At 43.8% G+C, this 19,515-nt stretch overlaps 1 protein-coding gene across 1 annotated transcript in view; it reads left to right on the forward strand.

Annotated features, from left to right (window-relative positions):
- The window catches only part of LOC112546503 (disintegrin and metalloproteinase domain-containing protein 20-like), a 149,956-nt gene that overhangs the window by 8,495 nt on the left and 121,946 nt on the right, over positions 1 to 19,515 (forward strand). Inside the window, exons 4-6 of the mRNA XM_025186935.3 lie at positions 1,501 to 1,579; positions 8,693 to 8,769; positions 9,302 to 9,509. Coding sequence (XP_025042720.3) covers positions 1,501 to 1,579; positions 8,693 to 8,769; positions 9,302 to 9,509 — 364 coding nt within the window. The remainder of the gene's footprint in view (positions 1 to 1,500; positions 1,580 to 8,692; positions 8,770 to 9,301; positions 9,510 to 19,515) is intronic.

Genomic DNA, 19,515 nt, shown 5'->3' on the forward strand with positions numbered 1-19,515 from the left:
GTTTCTCGGGTTGTTCTTATTTCCCTTTTTATAGATGGGCACTATATTTGCCGTTTTTTAGTCCTCTGGAATCTCTCCTGTCTCCCATGATTTTCCAAAGATGGTAGCTATTGGCTCAGATGCATCCTAGAATACTCAAAGAGCTGATAGAGGAGGTATTTCATCAGGCCCTGGTGACTTGCAGGCATCTCATTTTTGTAGGTGATTTTTAACTTGTTCTTTTTTTATTTTACCTTCTTAAACTACCCCCTTCCCACTAGCATTCACTATGTTAGGCGTTCCTTCAGACTTCTCGGTGAAGACCGAAACAAAGAAGTCATTGAGCATCTCTGCCATTTCCAAGTTTCCTGATACTGTTTCTTCCTCCTCACTGACCAGTGGGCCTACCCTCTTCTTGGTCTTCCTCGTGCTTCTAATGTATTTATAAAAAGTCTTCTTGTTTCCCTTTATTCCGGTAGCTAGTTTGAGCTCATTCTGTGCCTTTGCCTTTCTAATCTTGCCCCTGCATTCCTGTGCTGTTTGCCTATATTCATCCTTTGTAATTTGTCCTACTTTCCATTTTTTATATGATTCCTTTTTCATTTTTAGATCATGCAAGATCTCGTGGTTAAGCCAAGGCAGTCTTTTGCCATATTTTCTATCTTTCCGACACATCGGAATAGCTTGCTTTTGGGCCCTTAACAATGTCCCTTTGAAAAACTGCCAATTCTCATTATTTGTTTTTCCTCTCAGTCCCGATTCCCATGGGACCTTACCTATCAGCTATCTTTTGATTCACAGACCATTTATGTGGCTACATAAAGCTATAGAATTCCCTGACTTCTGTGAGACTGAGAAACCTAAATACTTTTGAAGAACTGGGCCTTACACCTTATGTAACTGACTGTTCATATGCATCAAGACTTCAGACATCAGTTGCTGGGATTTTTGGATCTGGTTTTAAAACTAGGCTATGAGTAGATAATTTACTAAAGGTACCTTTATTTTCCAAAGGCTGATCCACTTTTTACCAAAGAACATACATCCTGCATGTTGTACTCAGCATCACTTTAGTTCCCTAATATGATAATGCTTCCTTAAGATGATAAGCAATAGCCTGCCAACAATACAGCTAAAAAAAGAACCCACCACACCATCCAGGTTATCCTGGCTGTCCAACAATCTTGCTGATCTAAAGCTCAAATCTCCCTTTTGATTTTTCTGTGTCTGTCAGCTTCATATATTGTATCAGTTGGTATTCTGCTTGATTAAACACATCCTCATGTATCAGTTGCTGCTTTCCTCTCTTAGCAATTTTAACTATCTTGAATTAGTATTGTAGTTTCTGGAGGGAAAAAAACCCAGCCATCTCCATTCTTATAAAATAATTTGCCTAACAGCAAAACTAATTACAAATAATTTCACCTAATGACTGGCAACCGTATATTTTCAGCAAGCACCAGATTATGTATATTGTCTTCTGCTTTTGGATTTCTAATTTTTTTAATCTTTTATTTTCAGAATGTTCATAGTTCCAAATCTCCCAGTTTTTACTTACAATAAGAGGGGAAACTTGATAACAGATTATCCATATATACAGGTAAGCATGACGCATGCTCCCGAGAGGGTGCAATACTGAGTATCATAGAATTTCATAGATCATAGAATCATAGGACTGGAAGGGACCTCGAGAGGTCATCGAGTCCAGCCCCCCGCCCTCAAGGCAGGATCAAGCTCCGTCTACACCATCCCTGACAGATGTCTATCTAACCTGTTCTTAAATATCTCCAGAGAGGGAGATTCCACCACCTCCCTTGGCAATTTATTCCAATATTTGACCACCCTGACAGTTAGGAATTTTTTCCTAATGTCCAATCTAAACCTCCCCTGCTGCACTTTAAGCCCATTACTCCTTGTCCTGTCCTCAGAAACCAAGAGGAACCAATTTTCTCCTTCCTCCTTGTGACACCCTTTTAGATATTTGAAAGCCGCTATCATGTCCCCCCTTAATCTTCTTTTTTCCAAACTAAACAAGCCCAGTTCATGAAGCCTGGCTTCATAGGTCATGTTCTCTAAACCTTTAATCATTCTTGTCGCTCTTCTCTGTACCCTTTCCAATTTCTCCACATCTTTCTTGAAATGTGGCGCCCAGAACTGGACACAGTACTCCAGCTGAGGCCTAACTAGTGCAGAGTAGAGCGGCAGAATGACTTCACGAGTTTTGCTTACAACACACCTGTTGATACAACCTAGAATCATATTTGCTTTTTTTGCAACAGCATCACACTGTTGACTCATATTCAACTTGTGGTCCACTATGACCCCTAGATCCCTTTCCGCCATGCTCCTTCCTAGACAGTCGCTTCCCATCTTGTATGTATGGAACTGATTGTTCCTTCCTAAGTGGAGCACTTTGCATTTCTCTTTATTAAACCTCATCCTGTTTACCTCTGACCATTTCTCTAACTTGCTAAGGTCATTCTGAATTATGTCCCTATCCTCCAAAGAAGTCGCAACCCCACCCAGTTTGGTATCATCTGCAAACTTAATAAGCGTACTGTCTATCCCAATATCTACATCATTGATGAAGATATTGAACAGTATGGGTCCCAAAACAGACCCTTGAGGAACTCCACTTGTTATCCCTTTCCAGCAGGATTTAGAACCGTTAACAACCACTCTCTGACTACGGTTATCCAGCCAATTATGCACCCACCTTATCTAAGTTATATTTGCCTAGTTTATCAATAAGAATATCATGCGAGACCGTATCAAATGCCTTACTAAAGTCTAGGTATATGACATCCACCGCTTCTCCCTTATCCACAAGGCTCGTTATCTTATCAAAGAAAGCTATCAGATTAGTTTGGCATGACTTGTTCTTCACAAACCCATGCTGGCTATTCCCTATCACTTTATTACCTTCCAAGTGTTTGCATATGATTTCCTTAATTACCTGCTCCATTATCTTCCCTGGGACAGACGTTAAACTGACCGGTCTATAGTTTCCTGGGTTGTTCTTATTCCCCTTTTTATAGATGGGCACAATATTTGCCCTTTTCCAGTCTTCTGGAATCTCCCCTGTCTGCCATGATTTTTCAAAGATCATAGCTAAAGGCTCAGATACCTCCTCTATCAGCTCCTTGAGTATCCTGGGATGCATTTCATCAGGACCTGGTGACTTGCTGACATCTAACTTTCCTAAGTGATTTTTAACTTGTTCTTTGTGTATCCTATCTTCTAAACTTACCCTCTCTCTGCTTGTATTCACTACGTTAGGCACACCTCCAGACTTCTCGGTGAAGACCGAAACAAAGAAGTCATTGAGCATCTCCGCCATTTCCAAGTTCCCTGTTACTGCTTCTCCCTCCTCACTAAGCAGTGGGCCTACCCTGTCCTTGGTCTTCCTCTTCCTTTTAATGTATTTATAAAAGGTCTTCTTGTTTCCCTTTATGCCTGTAGCTAATTTGATCTCATTTTGTGCCTTTGCCTTTCTAATCTTGCCCCTGCATTCCCGTGTTGCTTGCCTATATTCATCCTTTGTTATTTGTCCTAGTTTCCATTTTTTATGAGACTCCTTTTTTATTTTGAGATTGTGCAAGATCTCCTTGTTAAGCCAAGCTGGTCTTTTGCCATATTTTCTATCTTTCCTACACAGCGGAATTGTTTGCTTTTGGGCCCTTAACAACGTCCCTTTGAAATACTTCCAACTCTCCTCAGTTGTTTTTCCCTTCAGTCTTGCTTCCCATGGGACCTTACCTACAAGTTCTCTGAGCTTATCAAAATCTGCCTTCCTGAAATCCATTACCTCAATTGTGCTGGTCTCCCTTCTAGCTTTCCTTAAGATCATGAACTCTATTATTTCGTGATCACTGTCCCCTATACTGTCTTCCACTTTCAAGTTCTCAACTAGTTCCTCCCTATTTGTTAAAACCAAATCCAGAACAGCTTCTCCTCTGGTAGCTTTTTCAACCTTCTGAAACAGAAAGTTGTCTCCAATGCAGTCCAGAAACTTATTGGATAGCCTGTGCCTCGCTGTGTTAGTTTCCCAACATATGTCTGGATAGTTGAAGTCCCCCATCACCACCAAATCTTGGGCTTTGGATAGTTTTGTTAATTGTTTAAAAAAGGCCTCATCCACCTCTTCCACCTGGCTAGGTGGCCTGTAGTAGACTCCTAGCATGATATCACCCTCGTTTTTTACCCCTTTTAGCTAAAATTAGAGTAAAATTTAATTTAGAGTAAAATTAAAAAGCCATGCTGTTAAGACTGGATGGATGAAAGCTATCAGTTTTGATAACAGATTTTTGGGTTTTCAACTGGGTTATAATTTGAGGGATTTTTCTTTGTAGTGAAATAATGATATCTTGGTCTGAAAGCTGATGAATTTAACCCTAAATATGGTTATTAAACCCATGGTTAATAACCTCACCTTAAGTTTAGTTCCTTCTGAGAAGCTAACACATGATATATGTGAGTTCCTCCCCTGATTTAAGCTCACTTGCTAGTTGTGGTGGTACTTCCCCGGTGATGCCAGTGCATTCTCTCTCACTGTCTTCTGCCAGTTCTTCCTTGGCCTTTCTCTCACCTACACATTCTTACATGTCATGATTTATCACTGTGAGGTAAAATACTGAATTTTTAAAACGAATTGGTCAAATTGTATATGAAAGAGAGGAAATGACCTGAAGAAAATGGGTTGTCAAACTTCTGAAAGTTGCAAAGATATAAAAAAAGTTTAAAAAATCATTGGCCATTCCTGTCTGTTCTGAGTTCCCTCTTCCCTTGTTACAAACAATATTTTTGCTTTAAAATAAAATTAAGGAGTAAAGGTTGTGTTTTCCCAAATATACAATGACTGTAAACACAAATGAATGGTTATTAGAGGGCCAACAGCCTTGCTGACTTGTACAAAGAAGTATATTGAGAATCTGGTGGTGGAAAGGGCCCATGCTTTTTCCCACTAAAGGAATTGGCTGAACTCCCATTGACTTCACCAGAAGGTGAATTGTGCCTTAAGAAAGGAAATCAAACAATTAAAAAAATATATTTATTTCTAGCAGTTTGAAAGCTTCTTTCTCTGGTTTATTGGTAGTTTTTCCTTCTTTCATGTAAGCTTTGGTGCCCTTTAATGTCATCTAAAGAGGGTGAGAAATGAAGTGGCCACAACTGTTGCTAGCTATCTTTAATTCACCATTCAAGAGGCAATCGGGATGGATACTGCAGTAGCCAGACTAACTGGAAACATATGGTTGGCATTTTTACGTGTCCGTTGCACATGCCTTGTTTGTAGATGGGACTTATGGAACATGTTGCCCTAGAAACTCTCAATTTCCTTCCCACTGTATACATAGTTAAGCTGATTCTTCCTCCATCTTCCACATCCCAGTATAGATAAAGCCAAACATGGAAGGAATAGAAGAAAGGAGGGAATGCACTCCAGTGGATAATTCACCAGAATTTTTTTAAAAAAAGTATAGACCAGGCCAATATATTTTTGAAATTGCTGGGTTAATTTTGATGGATTTAATGTGTCCAGAGAGTCAGAGGTATTACTGTGACCCCTTTACTGTTCAACATGGCATGCAGAATATGATAGAGTCCAATAGTGTTATGGTGAATTCTGGGGTCTCAGAATTGTGTGTGGGTAGTAGCCATGATGGTGAATCTTTTTCCTCCCTTCTTTTTCCTCCCTTCTGTCTTCTGGGCGACAGATATGTCTGTAAAATCATGATTTCTTCCTCCAAGTATCTTTATTTTTAAGAATCCCAAAGGGGAATGATACCCATGACAGCCCATGCCCTAATTTTGTTAATTAGACTTGATTTGTGACACGCTAGTTTAGGACCATTAATTTCTGGCTTCAAGCTATTTTTGTTTACTAGACATGATTTCAGCACAGTCTTTGAATGACCTCACTAGGCCTTTTTAAAATTAATTTAGTCCTTTTGCATCTTTGCCTGTTAACGTTTGTTACAAATGATTGGAACATTTAAGCCTCTGGTGCCCTGGATTCCCCTCACAGCAGTCCTAGTAGGTGACCAAAAATGGGTGCTTGCTAGAGTCTATGAAAGAATGGCAGCAGTGATGCGATTTACATGGTAGACTAAAGTGTGGGTGGGCTTTTTGTTTGTTTTGTTTTAAGATATTTATGACAGAGATTATACTTCTGCTCTTTTTTCACTGAATGTGAGGAGTAGGTCTATTTGTTTGTTTCAGGTATAAGTTAATTAGGAAGCATGATGTATGAACTTTTCATAAACAGCAGCTTCTGAGTATGAGTGCATTGCTACTGATCAAAAGAAATCTAAGTGAACATAGACTCATAGACTGTAGGACCATTATGATCATCTAGTCTGACCCCCTGCACAATGCAGGCCACAGAATCTCACCCACCCACTCCTGGAATAATCCTCTCACCTATATCTCAGTATTGAAGTCCTCAAATGATGGCTTGAAGACCCCAAGATGCAGAGAATCCTCCAGCAAGTGATCCTTGCCCCATGCTACAGAGGAAGGCGAAAAACCTCCAGGGCCTCAGCCAATCTACCTTGGAGGAAAATTCCTTCCCGACCCCAAATATGGCGATCAGCTGAACCCTGAGCATGTGGGCAAAACTCACCAGCCACACACCCAGGAAAAAGTTCTCTATAGTAACTCCTATCATCCCTCCATTGCCCTATTTACCACTGATAGTAAAAGGTCACTTAGTTGCCAGGATCATGTTATCCCATCAAACCATCCCCTTCATAAACCCATCTAGCTTAATCTTGAAGCCAGATAGGTCTTTTACCCCCACTACTTTCCTTAAAAGGCTGTTCCAGAACTTCACTCCTCTAATGGTTAGAAACCTTCATCTAATTTTGAGTCTAAACTTCTTGATAGCCAGTTTATAGCCATTTGTTCTTGTGTCCACATTGATATTGAGCTTAAATAATTCCTCTCCCTCACTGGTATTTATCCCTCTAATATATTTAAAGAGAGCAATCATGTCTCCCCTCAGCCTTCTTTTGGTTATGGTAAACAAGCCAAGCTCCTTGAGTCTCCTTTCATAAGACAGGTTTTCCATTCCTCGATCATCCTAGTGGCCCTTCTTTGTAACTGTTCCAGTTTGAATTCATCCTTCTTAAACATGGGAGACCAGAACTGCACACAGCATTCCAAATGAGGTCTCACCAGTGCCTTGTATAACGGCACTAACACCTCCTTATTTCTACTGGAAATACCTCGCCTAATGCATCCCAAGACCGTATTAGCCTTTTTCACAGCCATGTCACATTGGTGACTCATAGTCATCCTGTGATCAACCAGGACTCCGAGGTCCTTCTCTTCCATCACTTCCAACTGATGTGTCCCCAGCTTATAACTAAAATTCTTGTTATTAATCCCTAAATGCATAATCTTACACTTCTCACTATTGAATTTCATCCTATTACAGTAAACTTCCGATAATTCGTCACCTTTAGGATCCAGAAGGTGCCGGATTATCAGATATGCTGGACTATCTGAAGGGGGGGGCTATGAGGGGTCTGGGGTGAGGTGGGGGGATGAGGAGGGCAGCGCTGCGGGACCAACCCAGCAGCACCCCAGCTGCTCTGCCCCAAGCATCCCAAAGTCAGCCGCTGCTAAGACTGATCAGTGGCTGACTTGGGGAAGCCCGGGGCAGAGCAGCTGGGGTGCTGCCGGGTTGATCCCATAACTCCGCCGCTCGGCGCTGCGGGACCAACCCAGCAGCACCCCAACTGCTCTGCCCTAGACTTCCCCAAGTCAGCTGCTGCTGAAACTGACCAGCGACAGACTCTGGGAAGCCTGGGCAGAGCAGCTCTAATTGTCCGACTGCCTGGAGCACTTCCGGGTTCCAGGTGGTGTCGGACTATCAGGAGTGCCGGACCACTGGATGCCGGACAACTGGAGTTTTACTGTACTATTACTCCAATTTACAAGATCATCCAGATCTTGCTGTATGATATCCCGATCCTTTACTGAATTGGCAATACTTCCCAACTTTGTGTCATCCTCAAACTTTATTAGCACACTCCCAGTATTGGTGCTGAGTTCAGTAATAAAAACAATAAGATTGGTCCCAAAACTGATCCCTGAGGAACTCTGCTAGTAACCTCCCTCCAACCTAACAACAGTTCACCTTTCTGTATGACCCTCTGAAGTCTCCCCTTTAACCAGTTGCTTATCCACTTCTCAATTTTCATATTGATCCCCATCTTTTCCAATTTAACCAATAATTCTTCATGAGGTACTGTATCAAATTACTTACTGAATTCGAGGTAGATTAGATCCACTGTATTTCTTTGAAGTGAAGTCTTAAAAGGTCTTTGAAGCAGGATGCAGATAATCAAGTCGAGACAATGTCCTTTCTGGTTGAAATGGCAAGAAACTGTTTCTTCTTTGTGATCCTGTCTGATATCTGTTTTGTGGGCATTGATCCATTATTTCTGCCCTGTTAACATGGGTGAAAAGCAGTAAAATTTGGTTTTGACACCAAAAACAGCAGTCTGAGTTTAGAATACAGGAGAACAGATCAGCTGACTGAAAGGGCGTCATTTCTGCTTTCCTTTTTTATGTTAAAACTGTATTTGAGACCACATACAAAAAATTAATCTCTGCATTGTGTATAGTTAATGTTGTGTAACATATCTTTTCTTCTGTTAAACTAATGTTAATGATAGAAAATAAAAAAAAATCGGGGGTCTTGCAGGATGATTGCTACTACTCTGGATACGTGGAGGATGTTCCAGATTCGGTTGCAGTTCTCAGCACTTGTTCTGGACTCTGGTAAGATAGACTCTTTAGTATGCTAGACTGCCAACATTATGAATTTCTTCTTTCTAAACAGAAAGGTAGATTTAGAATAACAGAATAAGTCCTTTTACCTTTTCCTAATGCCGATTTCATGCTAACAAATTAAGGGTTAGAATCACAGATCTGTAGTGTTTTGTTTTATTTTATTTTATTTTATTTTATTTTATTTTATTTTATTTTATTTTATTTTATAAATTGTAAAACAATATGTAGTACAGTGATGACTTATCTACGGCTTGATGACCATTTAGTGTTCTTCGGGTTCTTAACTTTGCCTCTCCAAAGTTGTTGAGTTACCAAGAACATTTCTCCTTTGTTGTAATTCAAAAAGGTTTTTTTTCCCCTTCAATAGCATTTTCTTTTTAGAAGGCAAGGGAAGAAATTCCAAATTCTATTATGCATGATAAATAATTCAGATATAAAATTATTGACCAGTTCTAATATTTTTGTAAAGTTTTTAGTTTTTCCAAGTCTCTAAATTACATTTCAATTCTGTAATTCTCAGGGGCTATTTGATGATTTATGATTTATACTATGAAATTGAGCCTGTTAAATTGTCCTCCACATTTCAACACCTTATTTATCGAATGGCAGCTGATGAAGACCCACCTAAACGATGTGGAGTAACTGATGAAGATATTGAAAATCAAGCACCTGAAGGCAGAGAAAATCAAATATCTGAGGCTCGTGCAAATGAAGAGGTTATAATAGATGTAAGTGTTTTATATGGGCTTGTATAAAATGGATATTATGTAGAATGGGGTCATCAATAGGAAGACCACAGACTAAATCCAGACCACCTGATGCTTTTGAATGGACCCTAAAAATGTTGTTGTTATAATAATAATAATAATAATTATTATTATTATTATTATTATATTTTATTTTCTTTAGAGTCTGGATTTTGATAATACCATTAAGAAGGAATTGGGGCCTTGCCAAAAGATAATTCACTACACGTGATATAGGGCATAATCTATTAATGTTGGTTTGTTTTCTAACTCATTGTTAGAAGTGAAATGTGAGTAGGATCCCTTGTATATGAAAGCAGGGTGTGGTGTATACCCATTCTAGGGTCCAGATTCTCAACCATCCAATAAACAGTCCCTGGGAAAGACAGGAGTTTTGAAACTAAGGAAAAGATTAAAATCTATGGAACGTGTAGCTATATATTTTCTGAAAGAAATTCCACTGTTATATGCAAGCTCCTGAGGTAAGCCCCTGATAATAGCTAAAATGCTTTCTTTGGCATTCCTTACCCTACTGAAGGGGTGGGCAATAAAACAGTAGCAGTTCACTAGGGTTATCCCTTGGTAGGCTGCCACTGCTATATTTATCTGCTCCCATAGATCACAAGAGTCACTTCACCATCATCAACCTGAGATGGTCGAGAAAGGTGCATGATACCCACATCTTTCAGAAATCCTGCTTTTCTGAAAGATGCACTCTGGAACTTTTTCCCTAGATCGGATGATCGGATTCGGAGATGTGGACATGCCCATAGTGATCCTCGGTGACCTGGGCTACCTCTTGCTCCCCTGGCTTATGAAGCCCTACACAAATAGCTAGCAAGGAGGAGTTCAGTAATAGACTGAGTAGGTACAAAATGATGGTGGAATGTGGGTTAGGGATGTTGGCGAGGCAGCAAGGGGGGAGGAACAGGAGCTGGTGCTGGTGGGGGGAAGGATCAGGAGCTGGTGCTTTTCTGGGGAGACGGCTTAAAAGCCAGTTCCCCCAGCACCATCTCTGCAGTGCCGCCTGTCCCCATAGTGCTGTGGAGACGGATAGAGGCAGCGGGGTGGAGGATAGGATAGGCTGCTCCAGCAGCAGCCTCTGTCCATAGGGGTCCCATGGCTGGCTAATCTCCTCCTCCTTCACTTTCTGTGCCTTCACCACCTAGCTTTCTTCCTGGCTGATGCCAGATGTGTCTTGTCCAGACTTAATGACCACGCTTCAGAAGTTGGCCAACCCTCCCATGGAGAATGGCATCCAGGTAGTCATAGAAGTGGCAGGTGTGAGGTATTGCCCCAGAGTATCCGCTCTTCTTCTTAACCTTAAGATCTGACTGGTGCAACTCCTTCATTTTCGCCCTGCACTGCTGGGCATCCCTGTCATATCCTTTTACCCCAAGGCTGTGTGGAATCTTGCTGTAGATCTCAGCATTCCTCTGTCTGGTTCTGAGCTCACTGAGGTTGGCTTCATTTCCCCACACCTCGTTGAGGTCCATGATATCCTGGATAATCTAGTTTGGTGCTTATCCTAGCCCCATGGAAGTAGAGGCCATGAGAGCACAAGCACTCTCTATCTTTGCAGTGTGTCTAACATTGCTGGAGGATCTTATGTCCACATGTCCCGCAGTGTGCTGCTTGCTCGCAAGGCTGTCCACAAGGGATAGACAATTCTCCGGTTCCCAGGGCTTTTTGAGCACAGCGGGAGAGCAATAAAGGTGGAAGTGCTGACCAGATCTATCATAGCAGACAGCTGAGGGAGGCCTCCCAGAGTTGAATAGAGCTGGATTTCAGGCAGCAGTGCATGGAAAAATCATGGAAGACGGGAGATATCAGAAGACTGGAAAAGGGCAAATATTGTGCCCATCTATAAAAAGGGGAATAAGAACAACCCAGGAAACTACAGACCGGTCAGTTTAATGTCTGTCCCAGGGAAGATAATGGAGCAGGTAATTAAGGAAATCATATGCAAACACTTGGAAGGTAATAAAGTGATAGGGAATAGCCAGCATGGGTTTGTGAAGAACAAGTCATGCCAAACTAATCTGATAGCTTTCTTTGATAGGATAACGAGACTTATGGATAAGGGAGAAGCAGTGGATGTCATATACCTAGACTTTAGTAAGGCATTTGATACGGTCTCGCATGATATTCTTATTGATAAACTAGGCAAATATAACTTAGATAGGGCCACGATAAGGTGGGTGCATAATTGGCTGGATAACCGTAGTCAGAGAGTTGTTGTTAACGGTTCTAAATCCTGCTGGAAAGGGATAACAAGTGGAGTTCCGCAAGGGTCTGTTTTGGGACCCGTACTGTTCAATATCTTCATCAATGATGTAGATATTGGGATAGAGAGTACGCTTATTAAGTTTGCAGATGATACCAAACTGGTTGGGGTTGCAACTTCTTTGGAGGATAGGGACATAATTCAAAATGACCTTAGCAAGTTAGAGAAATGGTCAGAGGTAAACAGGATGAGGTTTAATAAAGAGAAATGCAAAGTGCTCCACTTAGGAAGGAACAATCAGTTCCATACATACAAGATGGGAAGCGACTATCTAGGAAGGAGCATGGCGGAAAGGTATCTAGGGGTCATAGTGGACCACAAGTTGAATATGAGTCAACAGTGTGATGCTGTTGCAAAAAAAGCAAATATGATTCTAGGTTGTATCGACAGGTATGTTGTAAGCAAAACTCGTGAAGTTATTCTGCCGCTCTACTCTGCACTAGTTAGGCCTCAGCTGGAGTACTGTGTCCAGTTCTGGGTGCCACATTTCAAGAAAGATGTGGAGAAATTGGAAAGGGTACAGAGAAGAGCGACAAGAATGATTAAAGGTCTAGAGAACATGACCTATGAAGCCAGGCTTCATGAACTGGGCTTGTTTAGTTTGGAAAAAAGAAGATTAAGGGGGGACATGATAGCGGTTTTCAAATATCTAAAAGGGTGTCACAAGGAGAAAATTTGTTCCTCTTGGTTTCTGAGGACAGGACAAGGAGTAATGGGCTTAAAGTGCAGCATGGGAGGTTTAGATTGGACATTAGGAAAAAATTCCTAATTGTCAGGGTGGTCAAAAATTGGAATAAATTGCCAAGGGAGGTGGTGGAATCTCCCTCTCTGGAGATATTTAAGAACAGGTTAGATAGACATCTGTCAGGGATGGTGTAGACGGAGCTTGGTCCTGCCTTGAGGGCGGGGGGCTGGACTCGATGACCTCTCGAGGTCCCTTCCAGTCCTATGATTCTATGATTCTATGTACAGTGCATTGCTTCAACCAGGCACAGTGTAGAATAGTGTTACTCCTGGTGAAGAGCAGAAGTATGGGAATTGACTACCCCTAAGGATGACATGATAGGCTTGGCAGTGTGGACGCTTTGCTTAGAAAATTGACTGTAGGTATCTGACTTCCGTGTGAAGTCCTAGTGTAGATCAGGCCTTGTAGAGCATAGAGGGCCAATATCAATATCCCGTCCACTAATATTTGCTGCTGGATGACATAACCCAAAGATCTATAACCATGTGATACAGTTGGGACTGGACCCACTCGCATTCATTGCAACATGTGGTGGAGAACATGGACAATATAATGCTGCTGAAATGAATTTTGGAGAGCTAGTAACAGCAAGGGCTCATACTGTGACAAATTATTGCCCAGCAACAACAGCTAATTTGGGAACTAGTGTCCCAGCGTTTGACACATGAAAATTTGATCCAGCAGGTAACAATGTTGTTATATCCAACATCACATTTACTGGACCTGTAGGAGATGTCCTCTCCCCCAAGCTACCCATATGAATTATAAAAATAAGCCTTGACGGTGACCTCAGTGCCTTGATGGTCACCTTTGAATAGGTGATCATTATGGCACATTGGCTATCAGAACATTTGTTAACCCTGATAGTCCTACACTTAAGGTTGCCAGATGGTTTAAAAAAATACTGGACACTCTTGACATTACATCACAATCTATGTTGCATCTTATTTAGAAAATACTGGACATTTATATTTTCTCATTTATATATTCTCAATCTGTTTCCTGAACAGAAAGCTCAAATACTGGACTGTCCAGTTCAAAACCGGACGCCTGGCAACCCCACTGAAGTACTAGATTACTCCACAGTAAAAGCAGCCATATTCGACTGTCTAGATATTAACCCTGAGTTGCTCCACAAGAGGTTTCTCAAATAGAGGTACACAGTCCCACATTGTAGTAAAATGTCTGAAGGACTAGTGTTGGCACTAGTTAGTCTCAGAAAAACAGACGAAAGTGCAGGTGGTGGAAATTATTGATTTAGAACAGTTTATCCATATTCTCCCAGTTGTGAATAAGGAGAGGGTGAAGTACTATCTTCCATCAATCCTCATGGAAAACAAGATTGCTGAGGGGGTCAGCCTTACCAATAATGAAGAAAGTGCCCCTGGAACCAAGATTCTGATTCATGGTATAGGTTGGGCTTAGAGTGAAGACTGTGTCAAGTGGAAGTTGAGAGCCACATTGAGATTTGCATAGCTGGTTAGCAGTCACTCTGGTCTACTCAGTTATATTGGGACAAGACCGGAGATGGTGTGGAGAACTCCAGCAACTATGGAACAAAGACTCTCTTTCCTAACAGAGGCAGACCAAAACCCCAAAATGAGGGGCCCTCATGACAAGGCAGAGGGTCCTAGTTGGGACACTCAGGTCTGCCAGGAATGCTGACCAACCAGCCACCAGACCAAGCTTTCACCCAGTTTTAGCACCTAAAAAGTAACTTCCCATTGGGATTTCAGTCCTTTTCTGCATGAAGGAATGTGAGATGTGGAGGACTACAGCAAGCCACTGCACATAGCTTTGGTTTTCCATCGCAAAATCATAAATTACCACTGCTCTAAGGAAACCCATTAGTAAAGGAAACAATTATACTTTTATAGTATCACTAACTCAGTGCTGCCAGTCAGCGTCATAAAATCCTTTTCAAATTCAGAGTGTTTGGGCCAAGAAAATAGTATTCTGGAGAACGATAGAATCATGTTTTGGGACGGGACTTCAATTGGTCATCTAGTCCTATAAACTCATGGCAGAACTAATAATTATCTACACTGTCTCTGATAAGTGTTTGGAAATCTTGCTCTTAAAAAAACACTGAAGATAGTGATTTCAGAACTCAGGTTGATCTGAAAATTAGGACTTTTTTCCTAATTTCCAACATAAACTGCCCTTGCTCCATTTCAAACCCATTGCTTCTTGTCCTACTGTCAGAAGTTAAGAAGAACAATTTTTCCTTTTTCTTCGAGTGATTGCTCATGTGCATTTGAACTAGGTGCATGTGCGCCGTGTGCACGATTCCCGGAGCATTTTTTCCCCAGTGGTACCCATCGGGCTGGCAGGTCGCCCCTGGAGTGGCACCGCTATAGTGGCGCATAAGTACCCTCCCAGCCCTCCCCCTCCTTAGTCCCTTCTTTCTGCCCGTGACGGTCGTTGGAGCTGCTCGCTTGTGCTGATCCCAGCATCTTTTCAATCGCCCGTGACAGTTATCTGTTTACATAGTTTAGTGTTAAGTAGTTGTTAAGTACTATAGTTAGCTCTCCCTGAACCCACCTCGCGGGGGATGGTGATGCTAGTCTTGTAGGGCTTTAAACCTTGTGCATAATGCACTAGACAACAGGGGAAGCTCACCTGGTTGGTCGCCTGCAAAATCTGCAAGGGATTCAAGCCACGTACCAAGAGCGAGAGAGATTCCCGCCTTCAGTTGCTCCTCATGGAGTAGGTGCTACAGCCAGCATCCTCCGGAGAAGCCTTGGTGCGTAACGCACTGGCGTCGGTGTGGGAGTTGTGGTTGGACCTTCCCCGCACCTAAGTACAAAAAAAGCCGGCACCGGTCCCAGTCCCCGGCACCGAAGCGGGTGAAGGACTCCAAGGGGAGATCTTCCAAGCACAGAGCCCGCCGGGATGGTCACAGGCAGAGCCACACTCCCGTACCGGGCTTGCCGGTCTGGCCCCTGAAAGGGAGGAAGAGGCAGTCCACGCGCAGGGCTGGGAGCCCTGGGACCACCCTGTCTCGGTGCCTGGCCACTCCCGAGGTCTTCGAGGCAGCTCAGAACCTGATAGGGCTCACGGCCTCGCCTCCTTCCCCTCCCTCTTTGGAGGGGTTTTTGACTTTGGCTCCGGAGGCCTTGGGGGTACCTGTGGACTCCTAGGCCTCGGAGCCCCGGCCGGCACCGGTAGAATAGAGGGACCGTCCGTTGCTTCCGGCCACAGTGGTATGGGGGAAGACCGTGCCACAGCCTCCTGCCCAGCCAATCCAGGAGGCTTCACTGCTGGCACCTGTGCACCCTGCGGCCACGTCGGCCATAGGCGCTCCAGTGCCGTGTTCGGCGGTGGCTCTGCATGCGTCACCCATGCCGGCACTGCACGCCCTTCCAATGCTGCAGGCGCCTCCGGCACCATACCTGCATGTACTGCCAGTGCCACCGGCACCACAGGTACTGCCGGCACCGTATGTGTCGGCACCACAGGCGCCAGCTCTGCAGGCACCAACAGTGCAGGCTCCGGCTCTACCGGCACCACAAGCAGCACATGGTCCGGTGCCGCTGCTGCTGCACCTGAAGCCCCGTCCCCATGCAGGGAAGCTGGAGTCGATGGCGAGGTTCCGTCCGGTGACGGTGCAGGGTCAGTCTTCATCGGCACCGCCATGGTCAGCATCCAAACTGTCTTCGGAGTCTAAGGCAGAGTCCCTGCGTTCTGTGGGCTCTTTGCGGTTGTCGTTTTGGTACCAATTCCGTTCCTGGCACCGGATGGCGCTGCAAGGATTTGAGCAGACTTGGCCACCGCAGGTCCAGCAGCCCTGGCCCTTTTGGACACCCTGGGCCTATCACCAGTGGCAAGGGTCACTCCCTCCTTTGGGGTCTGTCAGTAGCTCACGGCGGAGGTCCATGCCTTCGGCCTCCCTCTCCAGAGCTCCACCCTCACCTAAGGGGGCTAGCCCCAGGGGACACCCAGACGTTGGTGACCCGGGGGCTGGGACCCAGCAGCAGCCTGGGGGGGGGAGGGGCTGCAACAATCATCCCCTGTCCAGGGTGTTGTGGAGCAGCCAGTCCTGAGTCGAGAGTCAACATCTTCATCGTCCCCCGATGAGGCCTTGGCTGACCCGGCCCCTGCTATGCCAGCCATGGACGCTAGGTCCCATCAGGAGCTGCTGCGCCCGCTGGCTGCAAATCTTGGAGTACTGGTGGAGCCCGTGTCTGAGGAGTCAGATCCGATGGTGGATATACTCACGGACGATGTTCCGGTGAAGTTAGCACTGCCACTCAATAAGACGGTGGCAAAGATCACAAGTACACTGTGGCAGACACCGGTGTCTATCTCCCTGACGCTCAAGGGGGTCAAGAGGAGGTACTGTGTCCCCCAGTCGGGGCATGAGCATCTCTAGTCACATCCTGTACTAGGAGCCATGGGCCCAGGCAGCTGCCCAGAAGGAGGGGCAAGGGCAGCCGGGCCTATCCCCTAAGGCTAAAGACCCTAAGCATTTGGACCTGATGGGGTGCAAGGTTTACATGATGGGGGGGGGGCAGCTGCGTATCACCAACCAGCAGGCCATGCTCAGTCGCTATTCCTACAACACCTGGCTAGCGATGGACAGGTTTCGCGACAGATTGCCCCCAGAGGACAGGCAGGAGTTCTCCACCCTGGCCACGGAGGGCAGAATGATTGCTTGCGCTGCCCTGCAGGCGTCTCTGGATGCTGTCAACTCTGCCGCCCGGACGATGGCGTCGGGCGTGGTTATAAGGAGGGCGTCCGCCTCTTGCGGCCCTGGGCAGGCTCCTGCAGCCGGGCTGATGGCTGAGTGCTGTGATGTGCTGAGTGAGGGCACTCAGGGCACTCCAAGACAGGACTGCTTTGCTGTCCCTCATCGAGTTAGACAAGCAAGCGGGGAACCCTGAGAACTGTCTGTCCGGGGTGGGGGTTGGGTCCTGTTAAGCACAGCCCTTGGCTAGCCTGAGGCAGCAGTTCCACACTCTAAGTCCTAACCTGATGCCCTGCCAACACTGGTTCCGGCCAGCCTTAACCTCAGTTCAGGGTCCACTCAATGTGGACATGCTATTTCGAATTAGCAAAACACTAATTCGAATTAGTTTTTAGGTCTAGATGCACTAATTCGAATTAAGTTAGCTCGAATTAGTGCTGTAGTATAGACATACCCCTAGTTCGAATGGACATGAGCAATCACTTGAGGAAGAAAACAGCGTTACTTAACTGTAACTGTTGTTCTTCGAGATGTAGTCACATGTCCATTCAATTTCCCCCCCTGCCTCCCCTGTGTCGGAGTTTCCAGCAAGAAGGAACTGAGGAAGGGGAGGGCCGGCAGGGGTACTTACGCTCCGCTATAGCAACGCCACTACAGGGGGTGACCTGCCGGCCCCGATGGATACTGCTGGGAAAAAAATGTTCCGGGAACCGTGCACGCGGCGCGCATGCACCTAGTTCGAATGGATATGAGCAACACATCTCGAAGAACAACAGTTACAGGTAAGTAACCCTGCTTTGTCCTCTTCCTAACAACTTTTTATGTACTTGAAAAGTGTTATTTTGTTCCCTCTTAGTCTTCTCTTCTCCAGGCTAAACAAACCTAGTCTTTTTCAATCATAACTTGTAAGTCATGTGTTCTAGACCTTTAGTTCTTTTTGTTATACTTCTCTGGACTTGATTGAATTTGTTCACATCTCTCATGAAATTGTACAGTACATAACTGGACATAACTCTCTAGTTGAAACCTAATCAGTTTGAAGTAGAGCAGAAGAATTGCTTCTCATATCTTGCTTTCAATACTTCTGCTCATACATCCAAGAATGATTGTATTTTTTTGCATCTGAGTTGCGCTTTTTGTCCATATTTCTCTTGTGATCTACTAAAACACTCAGATTACTTTCTGCACTATTCCTTCATAAGCAATTTTCTCCCATTTCCTGACACTGCAGCTGATTGTTCTTTCCTAATTGGAGTTCTTCACAGGTGTTCTTACTGAGAATTTCATCCTACTTCCTTCAGACCATTTCTCCAGTTTATTTTGAATTTTAATCCTATTCTCCAAAGCACTTGCAACAACTCTCATCTTGGTATCATCCACAAACTTTGTAAGTGTAATCTCTGTCATTAGCTAAATCACTGATGGAAAATATTGAATGGGAACAGATTCAGAACTGATCCCTGCAGTGTTATCCAGGGATTTCAGAACCAAAAGCAGCGGTAATTTAGTTCTTTCTCTTCAGGCGGGGTCAGAATAAAGAAATGGTTACACAGTGCTTGTGGCTGATGAAAATTGATACAAATAACTGTGCTCTTATCTAAATTGACAGTTTATCAGATTTCATCACACACACACATCCCTAATAGTTCCAAGAATTTGAAACTGGACTGAGTAATTGACAGCAGGTCCACAATGGCTGGTTGCTTCTCTGCCAGAGAGTAAGTTGTCAGGAAAAAATCTTTCAGAATAACTTCAGAGAAATGCTCGAAAGCACATTCTATTATTTAGTCTTTTTTAATTAACTTTTACAAAACATAAAGCTCATAATAGATCACAAGCTAGTAGATCACCTCTCCCAACTTCATTAAACTATCAATAAATGCTGCTAACATTCTTAGTCATAATAAGCTTCTGTATCAAAGGTCTCCATCCGCTCATTCTCCTTCACTCTGTTTATTAACTCCCTTCTCCCATTGTGAACAGCAGAAACTTCAAGCCTACATGTAATTTGACCATTGTCTCCTGAAGTCCTGCTTATTCCAATTAACCCTTAAGTATGAGATGTTCTATTTTCTGGAATCATGGTGGTTAAATTCAGACCTGAATTGATATGCCCTTCCATCTTGTCTGTGAATCATGAATAACTATTATCTGGGAATGGTTTTTCAACATTATGCACACAGTAGCTACATTTGGATGGATTTCCCTAGTTTGTTTATGAAAAGGTGTGACGTAGTGTTGGTAACTTGCTGGTTGCTAGGCTTGG

This window comes from Pelodiscus sinensis, chromosome 1, assembly GCF_052426305.1.
Source record: "Pelodiscus sinensis isolate ZL-2025 chromosome 1, ASM5242630v1, whole genome shotgun sequence".
Lineage (NCBI taxonomy): Eukaryota > Metazoa > Chordata > Testudines > Trionychidae > Pelodiscus > Pelodiscus sinensis.